The 17193-nt window shown below is 52.3% G+C and overlaps 5 protein-coding genes across 5 annotated transcripts; 2 read left to right on the top strand and 3 right to left on the bottom strand.

The window, feature by feature from the left end:
* Nucleotides 1-452: 452 nt before the first annotated feature.
* rpl12 (component of cytosolic 80S ribosome and 60S large subunit) lies at nucleotides 453-2842 on the top strand. Its single transcript, XM_002953454.1, has 3 exons — nucleotides 453-1009; nucleotides 1257-1436; nucleotides 2403-2842. Exons 1-3 carry the CDS (start codon nucleotides 725-727, stop codon nucleotides 2436-2438), a joined length of 501 nt encoding a protein of 166 aa, XP_002953500.1. The 5' UTR covers nucleotides 453-724; the 3' UTR covers nucleotides 2439-2842.
* A 632-nt stretch (nucleotides 2843-3474) lies between these two features.
* Nucleotides 3475-5144, bottom strand: VOLCADRAFT_94165 (uncharacterized protein; the record flags this gene model as incomplete). The annotated part of the gene is made up of 4 exons (XM_002953354.1): nucleotides 3475-3609; nucleotides 4106-4248; nucleotides 4372-4611; nucleotides 5033-5144. The coding sequence occupies 4 exons, from the start codon at nucleotides 5142-5144 to the stop codon at nucleotides 3475-3477; spliced, it is 630 nt and encodes a 209-aa protein (XP_002953400.1).
* Nucleotides 5145-6460: 1316 nt separating this feature from the next.
* On the bottom strand, nucleotides 6461-8388 carry dlc3 (flagellar outer dynein arm light chain 3, thioredoxin-like protein). Its single transcript, XM_002953353.1, has 5 exons — nucleotides 8224-8388; nucleotides 8043-8149; nucleotides 7895-7975; nucleotides 7450-7551; nucleotides 6461-7146 (listed from the first exon to the last, which is right to left on the bottom strand). The coding sequence occupies exons 1-5, from the start codon at nucleotides 8306-8308 to the stop codon at nucleotides 7051-7053; spliced, it is 471 nt and encodes a 156-aa protein (XP_002953399.1). The 5' UTR covers nucleotides 8309-8388; the 3' UTR covers nucleotides 6461-7050.
* A 147-nt stretch (nucleotides 8389-8535) lies between these two features.
* VOLCADRAFT_82214 (uncharacterized protein) lies at nucleotides 8536-10436 on the top strand. The gene is made up of 5 exons (XM_002953453.1): nucleotides 8536-8640; nucleotides 8760-8909; nucleotides 9103-9219; nucleotides 9503-9722; nucleotides 10087-10436. Exons 1-5 carry the CDS (start codon nucleotides 8620-8622, stop codon nucleotides 10116-10118), a joined length of 540 nt encoding a protein of 179 aa, XP_002953499.1. The 5' UTR covers nucleotides 8536-8619; the 3' UTR covers nucleotides 10119-10436.
* A 949-nt stretch (nucleotides 10437-11385) lies between these two features.
* puf1 (pumilio family protein) lies at nucleotides 11386-17124 on the bottom strand. The gene is made up of 10 exons (XM_002953352.1): nucleotides 16881-17124; nucleotides 16747-16813; nucleotides 16326-16412; nucleotides 16015-16216; nucleotides 15226-15529; nucleotides 14049-14346; nucleotides 13310-13483; nucleotides 12975-13146; nucleotides 12569-12808; nucleotides 11386-12414 (listed from the first exon to the last, which is right to left on the bottom strand). Exons 1-10 carry the CDS (start codon nucleotides 17057-17059, stop codon nucleotides 11756-11758), a joined length of 2382 nt encoding a protein of 793 aa, XP_002953398.1. The 5' UTR covers nucleotides 17060-17124; the 3' UTR covers nucleotides 11386-11755.
* Between the last annotated feature and the right edge of the window lie 69 nt (nucleotides 17125-17193).

The raw sequence follows: 17193 nt of genomic DNA, 5'->3' as shown, positions 1-17193 counted from the left end.
CCGCGTAAGCAAGACGTGGAAACAGCAACCTTGTAACCTGCCTGAGTCGCCACAAGCGAAACCTCAGCCGCACCTCACTAAGACCCTGTTTGAACCGCCGCAAGCCAGCTAATCTCTGACGGCGTGTCAAGGGAAGAACACCCGGAGTACCGGGGCACACCCAATCATAACCAATAAAGATCACGAGGCAGTTACCAATGTCTGCAGCAAGCTAGCAGAGGGGCGCAGGATGACACGATTTGATGGCACGTGCGACGCAGGAGGCCGTCCCTAGTAAGCGTTTCTTTGCGAGGGCACTTAAACCGGTTGAGCAGCTGGGCCAGCGCCATGCATGGGTCCCTCGAAAACACTGCCTGAACTGTAGACGGTTGCACGAAGCGCTATCGTACTCAAAGGGCGCGACACCCCAAGCGCCATTTGACGCAACCTGATGCACTGATGCAGAATGATTACAGATTTGTAAAGATGAAGAGAATGTGGGATATCGGACAAGCTTTTGGTAACTTTCTCAGCAAGACATCTTTGATTAGGATAAGCAAGCTCGCACCATACATAACTGTTATGCAATTGAGTATTGCTATGTAAGGTATACACATATCTTAGTCCAAGTTAAAACTCTGCTTTGGCTGGGGTCCGCTCCAGGGGATGCGTCAGGAACGGTCGACTTGTGCCTCGACGCGACATTGTTTCTCTCTTTCCTCACCTTAGGGGTAGTCTCAGCACCATGCCGCCAAAATTTGACCCCAATGATGTGGTGGAGGTGTGCGTGCGTGTGACGGGTGGCGAGGTTGGTGCCGCCTCCTCGCTGGCTCCTAAAATTGGTCCTCTGGGTCTGTCGCCCAAGAAGATTGGTGAGGATATCGCCAAGGAGACAGCCAAGGACTGGAAGGGCCTTCGCATTACCGTCAAGCTGACGGTCCAGAACCGTCAGGCGAAGATTTCGGTCATTCCCTCGGCGGCCGCGCTGGTCATCAAGGCTCTTAAGGAGCCACCGCGGGATCGCAAGAAGGTGGGCTTAGCCGCTGGAGCACTTTTCAGACAAGCTATCTACTGCTCCGCAGCCGCCGGCGCATGAGGAAAGCCTGACCGCCTGCATGTACAGCAGCTCTGCTTTCAGCAAATACGAGCATTACTTCTATAATAAGGAGGGAGAGGATGATTTGTAGCAGAGTTCTTGCGGAAGTTCCCTCCATTCGAACCCAGATGGTGTCGATGGGAGGAAATGCCAACAGTTACTGGTCTTTTGCGCCGCGCAGGAGAAGAACATCAAGCACTCTGGCAGCGTTACGATGTCGGACATCATCGAGATTGCTCGCGTGATGCGGCCTCGCAGCTGTGCAAAGGACTTGGCGAACGGCTGCAAGGAGATTCTTGGGACAGCAGTGTCCGTGGGCTGCAAGGTGGACGGCAAGGACCCGCGCGATGTCATTGCCGCGGTGGGTGCAGGGTCGGGCACTCCGGGATGGGGTGTGGGGGGCCCCTGGGATAAGGGTATGGGGTTCAGAATTGCGGGGAACAGACATGCGCGGTGGCCGTTCAGTCACTGAACGGTGCTCATGTATTTTTGACGTCTGCCGTCCAGGGTATTGAGCTGTGTATTATGCATGATTCGCGGACACCGCGAGAATGTTATGGCATGCTGGGTGTAAACCTAAGCTACCCGGCGCATTGCCTGAATACGGCGAGCATTGTGGACCAACTTGTAGATGGGTTTACAGCTTTCGCTGCTGGGACTAGGCCGGGAGTGGAAACAGCTGGGCTAGCAAAGGATAAGATCACGTTCAGTGTTTGTTGCAAGATGTCTGCGCTCAGGATTGTTTGCAATTCATCGACTCTGATGTCCTGGCTGGTGAAATAAGGTGTTGCCTCGGTCGGGTGGGGGGGTCATTTAGGCGGCATTCGCTGTCGGGATCGCTCCTTAGTTTAAGGCACCACAGTCCTCTTCCCGGAGACATCGTAAGTTGCGATTGGCACTTACGGCTAGCTCACAGCCCGCATCCGGAGACGAGAAAGTCTGGTTCTTCTAACTGTAGCGCTGCGTAGCGGGAAGTGCTGTGTGTTTGTAGGGGTTGCACGACCGCGCGGTTTGTGAGTGTATAGTGGAGTCTTGTGCCTGGTTCGGGATGGCAAGCCCCAAATGGTGCGAGCGGGTCTTACAATTGGCTCCATCCCCAAACCCAAACAAGTTTTTTGTCCCCAAGTTTTGCAGGGTCTATGCGAACAGCGTGGATAGTTGCACCTCTCAGACGTTACCAGTGCCACCTTTTAAGGCAGGCTTTTATGCATAGGCAATGGATTCCACGGGCTTACCCAACCTTAGTGAATTCAGTTGCTGGACTAGATCTTATCAAACCCGTTCCCTGTTTTGTTCATATCCGCTTTTGCACCCTAATTTCCTGCAGATCAATGACGGCAGTCTGGAGGTCCCAGACGCCTAAGCGACCAGCTGCTTGCGCTTTTGAGGGGGAGCCGCAATTGTAACGTGTGGACGGAAATTGTCAATGGTGACTTCACGTCTCCTCGCCGCGCATGATTGCACATGGGCTGTTCGTAAGGAAGAGTGGATTTATAACAGAACTTCTCCATGCTACTAGGTGCCTAAGTGCAGCGTTGGGCGCCCCATCACCATTCGCGGCTCCCGGCATGCAGCCGGCGTCCGCAACGGAAACGGCAAGCCGCCCTTCCACCAGGCCCGCGCTATAGGATGGCATGGGGCCCTCATGCTCATGGGGTTATTTTGCTTCTGCTGGCCCATCTGGCGGCGCGCAGACTGCAATCGCCTACATCCCAACGCGTGGCGATGGGGGATTATGGGAACTATGAGCTGTAACTACAGGAACGGCAGCAAGGAGGGAAACACCGAAGCTTTGCAGAGGAAAAATGGACACAGGGTGCAAGATGCTTTGCCTCCCTGGCATCGCCCATAGGGATACTGTTATGGCCTCGGCGGTGCGTATAGCAACCTGCTTCAAATCCCGACCACTACGTAAATTTCGTGGCCCTGATGTGTCGTTCGCTAATTAGGGGCTTGATAGCAGGGGCTTTAAAAAGAGGCCGGACTTGGGCTGGAGATGGACTCCACACCTTGTTTCAGCCATACACATCAACGGATCATTAACGAGCATTGCAACATGTGTGCATATGATTTGCATCGTCAGGAGTCGACTATACAAAGTCCAATTAAAAGTCCTGTGCGCAAATAGTTTCAATCCATCACTGCAAAGGCCACGTCGCTGGCTAGTTACCTCAAAAAGAATGAAAAGAATGACATTATCTTAGAAGAGAACTACGTTGACGTTCATCACAGCACCCTGACAATTAACAGAATAACCGCCCGGCCCAATATCCCATCCCTGGAACTCATCCTTGCGTTGGTAGCTGTTGTGGTGCTATGCACAAGAAGGTTATACAAGCTATATATAAGAAGGCCGTATGTCACAGGGAACATTATTGCTGCAGCTGGAGACCTCGGAGTCACATAATGTCCGACATCTGATTCCGGACCTTGTTCATATGATAGCAGATCTGGCGGTCGACGAAGCTGTTTTGTTGCACCAGGACCTCGCCAAAGCACGCCGGCTGCGCGGTACCGGGACGCTTCGCAGTTGCCTGTGGCCGTACGACATGAGAAAACAACGATCAGGGAATTTGTACGATGTTGTTACGGTGTGGTTAAGCTTTCCCGAGGCAGTCCCTGCTCTCCCCTGCGAGAGCGGCACCCTCTAATCCATTCACCCCATCCGATTTCAGAATGTATTCGTTGGGTTCAGCAACTCACACCAGCGTCCAACCAAATCTAGCGGAGAAACAGCGTTGATATAATCACATCCCATACCGTCCACTACATGGGGGGCCATCTCCCACTTCAACACCACTAAAACACCCATGACATTGGCAGGTGAATTTGAACCCAGGTCTTTCCGGGAACAGAAGTTAGGCCTTGACAGAAGCCAGGCCTTCTGCCAGCCCTTTGTACATTGGTATTTTTGCAGGCACCTAGACATACCTTGAAGATGTTCATATGATAACACACCATGGCCTAGTTAAGAGCCATGTGGTGTTCCAATGCAGCCTTAAAAATGCATCCTTGAAACTTGTTGCGTACCTGCTGGGAAGTGCCACTGAACTGTCCACCGTGTGCTGCATCCTCGTGCGCGCCACGGGCTTTCTTGTACTCTGCGGTCAACCCCTTCTTCACGACGTGCAAACACGAAGGTGCGGACGTCGGCCTTGATGTTCTCAACACATCTGCGCCCGCGGACATGGCATACGGCAGTATTCAACTAAATGATTAGCATCAAATACGATGGCGTGCGAAAGGAAACAGCCTGAAGATGAAAATCTGTAAAACGATTGCCGCACCGTACATACCTCGGAGTGCTGTAGTCAAAAGCCCGCAATCGGGCGGCACCGACGATTCCGCTTCATCCGTTTGCAAATTTAACACGCGACCGGTTTGGGGTCCGGCGCCACCCAGCCGCCTTGTGGGCCTGTAATCCGAGTCCTGCATGCCAAGATTGGCATGGTGGTTGCCTCCATCCAACCGGAAGAGAGTCCAACAGTCGGGTAGATTGATTACCAAACTTACCTCAGCCGCAACAGAAACGCCGCCTCCGTACAGATGAGACACATGGGAGCGGTTATGCATCCGCAGCGATGTGTGCAGCGGCGCCACCTCGGTCGTTGGGCATTGTTGTATAATTGGCCTCCTGAAGATGAAAATGGTACACCGCACAGAACTGGCGATGAGAGGCGCGCCTTGCTGTACTGTCCGGTGTACGGCGAAATCAGATCTGATATGGATTTCCCACGTTTTGAGCATATGAAGGACGCTATGAAGTGGGAACCTGAACGTCTGGCAAGGATGCTGGAACGTATATGTGTGCCAAGGCGGTACCTCGAGACTCTATTACAGAAGATCCGAACGGATAGATTTGCAAGGTACGTTCGACTTGAAGTTCATGTGGGCAGGCAGAGTATGACCTTCGTAAACGTGCTTTTAAGTCGTGAAATGCTTAACTGAGGCACTTACATGGTCGACACAAAGCTCCTGCCTGGCACGAACACTTTGGCAGGGTGATACGTCCATTCCTTCGAATCGGCCGGAGGTACGCCCACTCCTTTTCGAACAGGCTTGCCTGCATTAATATCTTATCTTGTCGTGGCAAAGAGCTTCTGCATGTTGCGAAAGCTATGGTAGGGATATGCAGGCAGACTCACGCACCCTTGTGCCCTTGCGGTGCCGGCAGTTGCCGCCTCAGCGGCCTACGGCGTAGTTCCATGTATAACGGTTGAATCTCTCGCTCTTCTTTGGGCTGACCCATCTTCTTGGGAGAACCTGTGGCGGAAAGGGATGGGAAAAGCCACCACTTACGTAAGAGGTGGACAGCAAGTCGCCCGGAAGGTGAGTGATGAGCACCAAAAGTATGCATCACACCTTTCAAGGAATCAGTCGTGTTGAATTCAACCAAGTTTAGGCTTGTCGAATGGCTGAATGGACGCGGCTGGAATGCGGACAGTCACGAGGATGTGATGTAAGCTTTCTTCCGATCCAAAGGATATATTAGGCAGGAATATAGCTGAATTGCTTGGTGTATAATGCCTGTGTGTAAATTGGTTGCAAACGCTTCCCCTATAGCAAGGTAAAACACATTTGCAAGTCAGTCCGATGACCAATGCTTATTTTCAATAAATGCTGGTTTTATTTTGAGCTAATATTTTATTTATATGTCAATCGAACTTCTGAGGACAGCAATTTGTGTCGTTGATGGCGTTTTGCTGGGCAGCTTTCCGTTAGCATTGCCGTACAATAACCAGGAACACCCAAGAGACTGTGAGTACCTTTCCAAGCCAGAAATTCCCTTATCCAGAGAAGTTAAGGTACAGCAGTAGAACTCAAGACATTGGAGAGAAAGGAAATCCCGTGATAGCTCTTAAAAATGGTTACGTAATCATTTTGCATGATATGTATCTTATATTCATGCAGGTGGCAGCATACAGGGTAATCAAGGACATCGATCTCCTGAAGCCGAGCCTCTCCATAAGCTTTTTGATTTCCATCCTTGGTCCCATACATTTAAAACCCCACTGAGGCAAGCCACCTGCCGTTGCGGCGACGTCTAGGGCGCACTAGGGCAATTTCCGGATCTAGTTGCGTAACGTGTGCGCCGTGGCTCGAAACGCCACAACGTATATGCCTTGCTGGCACAGGCGTTTTTTGTACCATGAGGCCATCTGGTCTCCAATGCGGTACTATCCTATAGATATTACTCCTGTCCTCTGGCTTGTTGGGAGGGCAGCATTAGCTGGCTTCGCTTTGGGGCGGGGAGGCCATCATCCTGGTCCCATTGTCGTTGGTGCCTCAAGCAGTACCTTTTCACACGATGATCCTAGTTCCACCTAGTGCAGCTGGCAATCTTCTCATCCTTGCGGGTATCATGTCCTTTGCAGTGCGTGCGTGTTAGAGTAGCAAGCGCTTTACAGCGAAACTAGGTTCAGCTTTTGCCTGGTTAAGAAACAAGTACGATTCAACTGACATTAAGACCGGAAGGATGCGCGCAGAGCCAGCCCGCGCTCCAGGGGGCAAACACAACGCAGATCCAACATCCACATCGGTCTGACAGAGTTCGGGTGCATCGGCTTATAATGCAGCAGCACCGCGCCTGTGATCGGCTGGGAACGTGGCGCCTGGGCCCTGGCGTTCGGCTTTTCCTCGTCCCGTGCTTAAACACATCCAGCACGATCAGATACGGCCCGGTATTCATATACCATGCAACAAGGAAATAATCTACGGGATAGTCGTGATACTGGGTTATTAATCACAGCCGAAAAATCTGAATCAGAAAAGTTAACGCAAGGTCTCAATGACCTTGTCGTGCCTCTTGCGAAGGCACCTAGCTCAGGGTAATGCCAGCCCGCAACTCCTAAGTGCAAGCCTTGCATCGCTACATTGAAGCGTACGTATTAGTCATGTGTCCGGTCGGTCAAACCCCGTGCCCCTAACAAGTGACGTAAGCACAACGCAGCTTCACGCGCTGTCAACACTCGCTCTCATTTCTTGCCCTTCTTGCCGCCCTTAGAGTCTTTCACCGTTTCGCCGCGTGCAATACGCTCCCGTTCCATCTTTGCAAGGTATATTGGGTTCTCCTGAGGGGCAGCAGCAGATGGTAAAAGGTGCACAACTGTCAGGACGACTTTTTTTCCTGCAATAGAACAACGCCTTGTAAGATTGGGCTCGTCTAAGGGATACCTGGCAAGCCATGTGTGCATAATGTCCCCAACAATTTGTGTTCAGGCCCTTGAAGGGACCGTGAACACAACGAACGGCATCTGTGTATGCCCCCCAGAAGAGTTGCTCCTAGGCTTACCACAGACGCCTTGCCGCCTACCATCGGGGCTGCATTCAGTCGCAACATGGTAAAAGCCAGGGGAAACCCTCTTCGCCCTTACCTCGAGGTCATCCACGTCCGCGTTTGCCGGTGTGAGTGTTAACACTTGCTGGTTTAGGGCAGGTGTGTTTGCCCCTTCAATTTTTGCTTTCAGTTGCCCATTCTGTGAAGGTCATCAACCGTGGGAGCCGGCACGCGGGAGAGGGGTGCAACCACACGGCAACTCACTACGTCTCATAGCAGCATTCGAACCATAGCAATTGCGATTGTCAAGGATTTACATACGGAAGGGCGGGGCCAGAGTTACACCCGTGGGTGAGCGGCCACCGGGGATTTAGGTGGCATAGCCAACCTAACCCAGGAAGCGTGACGTGACCCTATGATACACCTCTTCCTCCACACGTAAAATATCTGGAAGAGGGTGCACCCACTCTCCCTCCGCTACTATCCAACCCTCGATTCAAGTATGGCGAAAAGTTACAAACTCTGACTGTGCAAGGTCCTACCCGGTATAGTAAGAACAGGGGTTCAGATTTCCCCCGGTGCTCCTTGGCCGCCTCGAGGAAATTGCATTTCTCCGCGCAGACCTAGAAAAGGGGAGCCAATGTGATATCTGCAAGGTGCAGAAAGTGCTTATTCCTGAAGACAGCGTACCGTAAGGAACAGCAGCGCGTTCTCATCGTCTCTGTCGAGCCGAATGCGACGGAAGGTAGGCAAAACACTTTTGCATGGCCCGCACCACTCAGAGAAGATCTCCACAACTGCCATGATGAGGATATTCGTAAGCCGATTGTTATGCGAACCTTCGATGGGCCATGCTGACATGCTTGCCAACCTTTCAATCCCTTGCTAGCCAGCTTGGATTCAAGTTCTGCATCCGTTTCGATGTGATATTGTACAGGTGGAAGCAGTGCAGTCATTTCCGTGGAGTTGAACCTCAGTCAAGAGTAAGCGCCCTTCTAAATGTAAGTAGCATCAGGGTTCACGTTTTAAACAGCGGTCTATTAGCAAGGTTTTATGATACCTTTCCGGTGCACATGTCTTTTCCATTATTTGACAATCCGTACTCTGGGCTCGTACACGGTGTTCGCCAGTTCTTGACCCCTTGCCTTCAATTAACTTTTACCAGCACGTGAACACTTTGGAGCAATTATTGCATAGATTGTAATTCATCATCTTGTAGGGGCCTTCCACGCTGTGCAGTCAGTTCAACCTTAAGTCAAAATTTACGATGCGACCGCTAACGGAAGAGGTGGGAATGTGCGGGCCACGTAGCAGCTAGTGGTGTTGGAGACGCCGCCGGCAGTTGGGACCATGGGCCCATGGCTTCCCCAGTACTCACTTTACGTTGCTTGAGTACAATACTTGCAGGAGACAAAAGCAGTGTTCGAGAAGCTTTATAAATTTATTGGAAAGAACATCAAAAATTTAATCGACCGCCCCAACGAGCCGTACTGTTTTCGATTGCACAAAAGCAGGATTTACTACGTCAAGGAAAAACTCATGAAAAAGGCCACAAATGTAAGTACGGATAGGGGACTATCAGGCGGGTGTAGCTTGGCCTTGCCGTCAGAATCCACTTTTGTGGGGCTACCGGAAAGGCTCAATACCCAGAGCTTTGGAGCATAGTGCAGTGTATGCCGATACGGGATATCTATCAATTGATCATGGGAGCACGCTCGCTGACATTCGTTCATACACACGTCGTACACAGGTAGCTCGGGACAAGCTCATCGCCCTCGGGACATGCGTAGGGAAGCTGACGCACACAGGGAAATTCCGCCTGACCATTGGGGCGCTCGACATCATTTCACAATATGCCAAATACAAGGTGGGTTACCGCTTAGCGCAGATGTTGTCCAATGCAGTTCGCACTTGTTTCCACTGTCTGAGGCATCAAATCCGATTATGGGACATCCAGCGTACATCGGAAATGCAGCCTGGCTATGTAACACTGCGGCCATGGAAGCGACGAGTCGCGCAATGCCCTCTGTCGACTTGGAATGGGGCCGCCGTCTGTGCTGTTTCATGTTTACACATCCGATGCTGATGTGGCCAGCTTGACACTCCTGATACTGTGGCAATTCACTACGCCATTCGCTCCCTGCCCACAGATCTGGGTGAAGCCATCCGCTGAGATGCAGTTCTTGTACGGGAACAATGTCCTGAAGAGCGGCCTGGCCCGCATCACAGAGAACACGCCCACCTACACGGGTGTGGTAATCTATAACATGGCCGACATTCCTCTGGGCTTTGGTGTCACGGCCAAGTCCACCAACGAGTGTCGCAACCTAGATCCGAACTCGGTGGTGGCTTTCCACCAGGCTGACTGCGGTGAGGAGGGAACCTGGTTTCGTATGGACTGGGCTGGTTCGATAGGTGAATGGCTCACTCAGCTAGTTTAGGCCTGTAATGTGTAGGCCGTGGATGGGCGCTGGTTTAGTGCTAGCTAGCACCTGCATTCTGATAGTCGCAAGTGGGCAGGGCAGAGCATCAGCGTCCAACCTTCTGTCCTAGTCATTCCTGTCCATGGATGAGTGCTACGCCTGCATTTTAGTTCAGAAAGGGTCAGGGGCTAGCGGTGGTTTGTTAGGACGGCACACATCAAGAGGGCATTCCTCGCCAGTTCGTAGGTGCTAAGCTTGCCCCTGAGGTTAATGACGCTGCAATGTTGTCGGTGTCGCGTATCCATCCGCAGGCGAGTTCCTTCGCGCCGAGGACGAGTTGTGAGGCATCTGGTCAAGAGAGGTCTCTGGGATGCGGCTGTTTGGCGACGAGACGGGGTGTAGCTTGCGGGCGGTAGCTCGATGCATTCGGCAGGATGCAGACTGGATCTTGGATATGTACACCGGTTGCCCTCTTAGGAGATAGCAGCCTTGCGCATCGATTATAATGCGATCTGGCACGTTTTCAACCCGTAGAAACCTTCAATGTGTCATGCAATGATTGTTAACTAAACTGACCAGGTTAGTGATTACGCAACTGCTTTCCAGACTCTAATAATGTGTTACCCTTGTGCGTTACACCAAAAGTGTAACGGATTAAATGATCCGGGGCCCCATCGGCTAGTGGATGGCTGTCCGAAGCAATTGGTATCACAAAGTGCGCAAAGGACAAGTGGGTTGTTGGCTTCCTCGAAGCGGAAAAAGGGCGGTCTCCCTCAATCCCTACAGGCCGGTTGATTAGCTGCACGAACGAGAATTGCTGCTGGTCGCTTCAACCCAACCCCGGCCCCCCTAACCCTTCCCCGCACGAGAGGGAAGGAGGAGAAAAAGGGAGAGCCCATCGCGAAAAGGAGCGGATATTACTGCTGTCATTTTACCTCACATGCCGGCTGACGTAACTGGCCGCCGCACAGCAGACAGCAGCATTGCAGTTGAGTGCGCCTCCTCAAACTTCCTGATTCTTGGCTATTTGTTGCATGAAAGCACAGCTCAATTAAACGTTCATCCTTTGCAAAACCAAAAGGGTCCTTAGCTCGGTACAGTGGTTGCGGGAACATGGTCACGGCATGCCCAACCAGCACGAAACGTGTTGTGTTGTTCTAGGTTGTTCCATGGAGCCCGTGATATTTGGTCAAACGCAAACGATTTTTTTCCGCCAAAAGAAAAAGTCTTTATTGTAAAGAGGATGACGAAGGCTACCATTAATGCTGAACAGTTTGGCGAGATATATTGCTGTGTGCGATATGTTTTGTCGTTACGGAGCAGGAGCAGGAGCCCCACGAATCCTGAGGCCCCGCCCAAAGGCGACATGTACATGTATGGTGGCTGACATTAGTGTTGGATAAGAAGACCTGGCGTGTGCCATACTGGCACAGTACCTCCTGAAGCAGCTGGCAGAAGAACAGATTTCGAAACCAGAGTCATTTGGCGCTAAAACTTCTACACCTTAACTATCGAACACAAACAGCTGAATGCCTCAAGCCGGTGAATGGAATGTTTCACCACGTACGCGGCAAGCCGCATATTGCATACCTGGATGGGTCAGGACACGTCTAGCCCAACATTTACATTAGTTTGTAGATATGTACACGCTCCTTACGTGTCACTGCACCACCCAAGTCACATCATAAACCATACTGCACTGACCACAGTTCCGTTCACATAGCACGTACAACCAAACCCTAACAGTAACCGCCCATGTGCTTTTGCCGGTAAAATGATCGTGTTGGCAGCGGGGTGCATGACATTGTCAGTTCTTAACCCTATCGCCTTTTGTCCGCCGTTTTTCCATGTTGAGACCACGTCTCGTCAACCGAGTCGGATGAATTCCATCTATTATTCCAGGATAAGTTTTTGAAGTGCGATGTGCCTAATTCGGCACTTACTTACCTGCAAATTAGTTACACCTGCCTGCTCTCGTAATTACCGTTTCACCTTTATAACCTTTCCCTTGTCTAGCCCCGCACCAACACGCTTGTCCTTACCACCGGACTTCATCTTCGGTTCCTTCAGGCCCCCTCGCTGTTTCCCCGCCTCCGCTGCCCCAGACTGCTTTCCATCCGACTTCCCATTCCGTCCCTCAACCTTCCCCTGGGTCGCCTGCTCTGCCCCTTGCTCCAACCGAGACTCCACTTGCTTGTCGCCTTCCTTGCCCTTCTGGCCCAGGAACCTGCCAGCCCACTCCTCGAGTGGCTGCTTTACCAGCGGTTTCAGCTCCTTTGTCGCTGCTGTCACAACAGGTTGCACTCCACATTGCAATAGTGCCACCAGGACCTTCTCAGCATGCGTTCCGACCCACTGCTTGCAACGCCCCTTGAGGGCATTGGCCCATATCTCGGATGCGAAGGCACCGGCAGCACCGGCAGGCTGCTCGTCCGCTGCCAGCAGCAGCAATCGTCGCAGAGCGCGACTCGAATAGTAAGATAGCAACACGTGTTCACGCCCAGATGTTGACGGCGCTTCCGGGGCGTCCTCTTCAACACCAGCCTCCGCTGCTACATCCTCGGGGGACCTTGCCGCATCCTCTATAATGGCCGCGTGAACGGAACGCACCCCATCAGGTTCCAGCTCGAACAGCAGACCTGTATGTTGGTGGTCATAAACGATGTTAAACAGTCAGCACACCGACTTGCATGGGACATACAGCCATCTTAAATACCATGGCGACAGTCAGGTCAGGGTCCCACGCGATCCACAGCATCTACGGCTTGGAAGTCAAGCCGGTTCCTCGCCCACCTGATTCCCCGCCTCTCGCCACCTCGACTACCAGCTCGCAACTGTGTGGCGATCGCAACAGTGCCGGCGCCTCTGCCGCCACTACCTGTGTCAGCTTGACGGACAGGCTCTTAGGTCCACTTCCCAGCAGTTCCCGGCGACGTAACCGGGGGTCCTTCTTGCTGGCACCCAACACTCGTTCAGCTGCAGCATCGTCGGTCTCGTTGGGAACCCCCTCGACCTCGGCGGTACCACCATTTCCTGTGTGCACCGGGCAACCAGGTGTCACACGAGCAAACAGAAAGCATGCGCTGCCACAAGACAGCTATAAATGTCACAATGGTGTCGTGGCCTGGTCGTTGGCCTCTACTGGGGACTTTTGTGGAAAAATCCAGCAGCTTCTTGGATATCATCATTATGCACTCACCAGTCTTGTCCGCCGGATCCTCCATGTCCTCGTCAGCACCGGTAGCTAAGACCTTGCCACGCGCTTTCGGCTTGTTTGAACTTTTCCCTTTAGCCTCCTTTGAGAAGAGCTCGCCACCGTCCTCGTCCGCGTCATCTTCGGGTACGGCCCCACCGAAGTCCATTTCCTCGTCCTGTCGTACACAAAACAGCAACGCACCACACCTCAGAAACGCACCATCAACTGATGTTTGGGGGCAGAGGACCATCCTGAGATCCTACACCTCCCATCGCGGCAAGATAGGACATGGGAGGCCAAAACCATAGCAGAACAGTCAGCCCACGTCAGTTGCTCACCTCCTCGCCCTCCAAATCCGTAACGGATTTGCCAGTGGAGCCCCTGACTACACGTTGGGGTGGATGAAGCATCTCGTAAATGGCAGGCGGAAAATGCCGGCGGCAGTCTGGTGAAAGCAGCTGATGCAGCACCCGCACGGCATTAGGCTGATGCACGCCCTCTTGCAGCAACTCCTGTGGCAGCAACAGCACATGTCAAGGTGAAGAGTTGTGTTAGACTATGTCGGACGACAAATGTTTACAACATACACGCGGCCTCCACGCAGATGTTAGCACATGCATGGGGACAGCACTATCACGCCCAGGTCTCAGACACGCCCTTGAGAGCGCTCTATGTCGACATTCATCAAGAGGGTCAGACCGCCCGTCGACAAATGGTTTCATCAACGACCATGGCCACTTCCTGCAACTGCAACCGGACGTTACTGTATACTTCCCACGCCTCCGCCTGGCACTGAAGTGCGTCTCTGGTACTGAAGTGCTGTTTAGTATGCTCAATAAAGGATTGCTATGTTAGTTCGAACCAACGCCACTGAATACATTCATGGGAAAGTAGCTTATTCTCTCAGACACGCCTTGTGAGCGCTCCGTGTCGACATTCATCAGGCAATCAGACCGCCCGTCGACATAGGATGTCATCAATGAGAATCCCCACCTTGACGGCTTCCCCCCACCTGTAGATTGCCACGCAGCCAACCGCATACGAGAGGTCACCCTCCAACTTTGGCTTCCCTCCTACCTTGAGCTCCGAAACAACGACTTTGCTTGTAAGTGAAGTATCATCCACGCACGCCAGCGCCATACACAGCACCGTATGGCCCCACTCGTCTGCCGCCATCGCCGCCACATGACCTTTCATGGCGCGAACCACGCGCTTCCGATCACGGGGCATGCCGTATGCAAGTACCATGCACGCTGCCGCCGCACCCTCGTGGGTATGCACCATACGCAGAACTGCCTCGCCGGTTTGTGAAAGGGTCTCCACCGCCTCCTCTACCGACAGCCCCGTAGCACACTCCAGGTACTCCTTCACCAGCCTGGTATATACACAAACAGCAAGGTGCCCGATGAGTCATACAAGCAAAAGTGGAGAAACTCAAAGGCAAGCGCCCAAGCATGCGCGGCGTGCTAAACGAAACACATCGATTCTGCAGCTTGCGCACGTAATACGATAACCATAGGCTACTAAGGATTCAGGCAACGGACTTGACAATTCTGGTGCAAAGCTTCTTCTTTTACGCCGATGTTCTCAGCCCCGAAAGATGATATTCGGAGTTCAGCAGAATTGGGTACCGACCAAAGTCCCCTCAGACTGTTGGGACACAAAGTTGTCATCATTGAACATCGAGTGCAAGAGGCAAAGGCTAAGCCACGAGCGCTAACGCGGGAAAGAGACGAGACGAAGCTCAAAGAATGCATTTGGGAGTGGCCATGAGGTGCGGTCCACTTTAAAAATTTGGATTCTCAGTCCCGAAAGATGATATTCGGAGTTCAGCAGAATTGGGTACCGACCAAAGTCCCCTCAGACTGTTGGGACACAAAGTTGTCATCACCGAATCCAAAACCTCTTCAAGAGGTTTTAAATGTAGTTAATATGATAGCGTGAGATATGCGAACGCGAGCAGCAGTCTCTCAGCCCCGAAAGATGATATTCGGAGTTCAGCAGAATTGGGTACCGACCAAAGTCCCCTCAGACTGTTGGGACACAAAGTTGTCATCACAGAGAGCTGCGCGCAGAAGAACATTTGCCATGCAACCCACATAGACAAGACCATATGCGTCAATGATACCCAAATCCTGCAGTAGTGACATACCAGTACACTGCAGGCCCATTGTACCCAAGTTCGTACATATGCAGGGCTGTTGTGACATCGATAGATGCCGACGTGATAGTATAACAAATCCAGTTTGCCTACCTGTGCGTGATTGGAGGATCCAAGAGCGCCTTTTCCACAATAGGAGTAAGCGCCTTTGTCATGTGCTGGATGATGGCGCGCTGCTTCGCCGCCGGAGAGTTCGTCATGAGCTGCTTTAGGCTATACAAGCGGCCCGCCTCGCCCGAGATGCCATCGAACAACACGAACTCCTTGCCGTAAAACTCTGAACATAGAGCATTACGGTCCGCCGTACTCGCCACGTCGTATAGATCGGTAATCACGTCGGCACCGTAAGGCTGACGCAGAAGTTGGGCGACGTGACCTCGGAATAACCGGACGAGACCTGTGATGGATGTTGAAGTTTGTCGGCTTAAACATGCGATATTTCCGGACGAGAAACGCACGTGACACATGTCCTGCGTTGACTTTAACATATCAGCTGTCTGCATGGTACGTCATCCATGACTGTGGTATAGTTGCGAACCGCCAGTTAAGCAAAACAATGTCTGCCCGTCGTGAATTATGGAAGTCTATGTCGAGCATAAAGAGGACCGTACGGACCACCGAGACATCCGTCAGTGTGACACAGCTCGGGCACTCCAGGCCCTTTATGTCCGCAAGTTCATGAACCACAACGGCACGGTATTAGACACCGCTGTGGTTTTCACGACCTGCGTTATGCGCTCGGGGCGTTCAGACCAACGGTTTGCTGGGCATACGCTTAATCCTCGCCACATCTTCTGCGTGCGATTGCGAGTGTTATCAAACTTGGGCGTCACCTAGCCCGCGCCGCCTGGGGCTTAAAAACCCTTCCGCCTCTCCACTCACCAGGCACCTCGTCCTTCTTTGCCGTGTTGATCAGCTTGCGAACAAGGAAGTGACCGTACTTGCTCTTTGAGAGCTCCACCACGTTGGCACGCACTTCGTCCATAACCGTACGACGCTCAACGTCACCACCGTACTTGACGCAAAACTGGATGACACGGCTGGCGGTGTGGTGGTTGGATAGCTCCAATAGCTTGCCCTTCACCTGTTGCAAGGTCAGAAAATACGTGTCACCGAACAATTGGTATGACTAACTGGCAATCTTAACCCCCTTAAGGACAGGAACCAGCAACATCCTCGAAACCAACACGCACCTTCTTCAAAATGTTCGACACCAGCTCCCTGCGTTCGATATCCGACGTATCCTTTGGACGTAGCTTCTCCCATAAGTACACCGAGTCCTGAAGGGTGCCGACAACACAGTCGCATCATGGTTTTGTTGTGTCGAGCCAAAAATGCACCACAACGGATCTTCCGAAAAGCCCTGGGCTGTAAGTGCATAATAACCAAGGTGATCCACACCGCGCACTGCAGCGTGCATCCGCGCACTGCAGCGTATAGATAGGCTCGGTACGCATGACGCACGACTAGGGCATTTGACGGCTATCGGTACAAGGGACGTATAAAACCCAAGGCAAAAGTGGATTCCTCTGCAGCTCCAGGGATCCGGGAACAACTTGTCCAGCCGCAGAAGGCGGCGGACCTGGGGGCAAGACTGGCGGCCAAAGCCCGTACCTGGATTACATTCCAGTTCTTCTTGTGTTGGAGCTTCTTCTCACGAATGACGGCTCGCTTGTCCTTCCTGTAAGACAGCACGGCATCGTGGTCGAAAGCATGCGACACCGCAACCAGTCTCGAAATTAACTTACGTGTGAAGTTTCTTCTGCCTTTCGCCATCGGGACTTTTACCATTTTCGTCCCGTGCACGCTTCGCAGGCGGCGCTGCCGACGATTGGCCTTCACCTTTCCGCTTGGTGCCAGACTTGAGAAAAGGCTTAGCCGCTTTCGCTGCTTTCGCCGGTTGTGCAGACTTTGTATCTTTAGCCATAGCGTCCTGAAACGTATGCCGGCGTAGTCAAGCCGGAATTCGTTATGGACAATTCAAGCATTGAGACATCGAAAACACGTTATCTTCACATCCTTTTCCTGTGTATATGCAATTTTATAGGTAAAAGCCTGTAC

This window comes from Volvox carteri, assembly GCF_000143455.1.
Source record: "Volvox carteri f. nagariensis unplaced genomic scaffold VOLCAscaffold_36, whole genome shotgun sequence".
Lineage (NCBI taxonomy): Eukaryota > Viridiplantae > Chlorophyta > Chlorophyceae > Chlamydomonadales > Volvocaceae > Volvox > Volvox carteri.
Note: the sequence above shows the minus strand (reverse complement) of the source record. Positions and strands in the feature narration are given on the sequence as shown.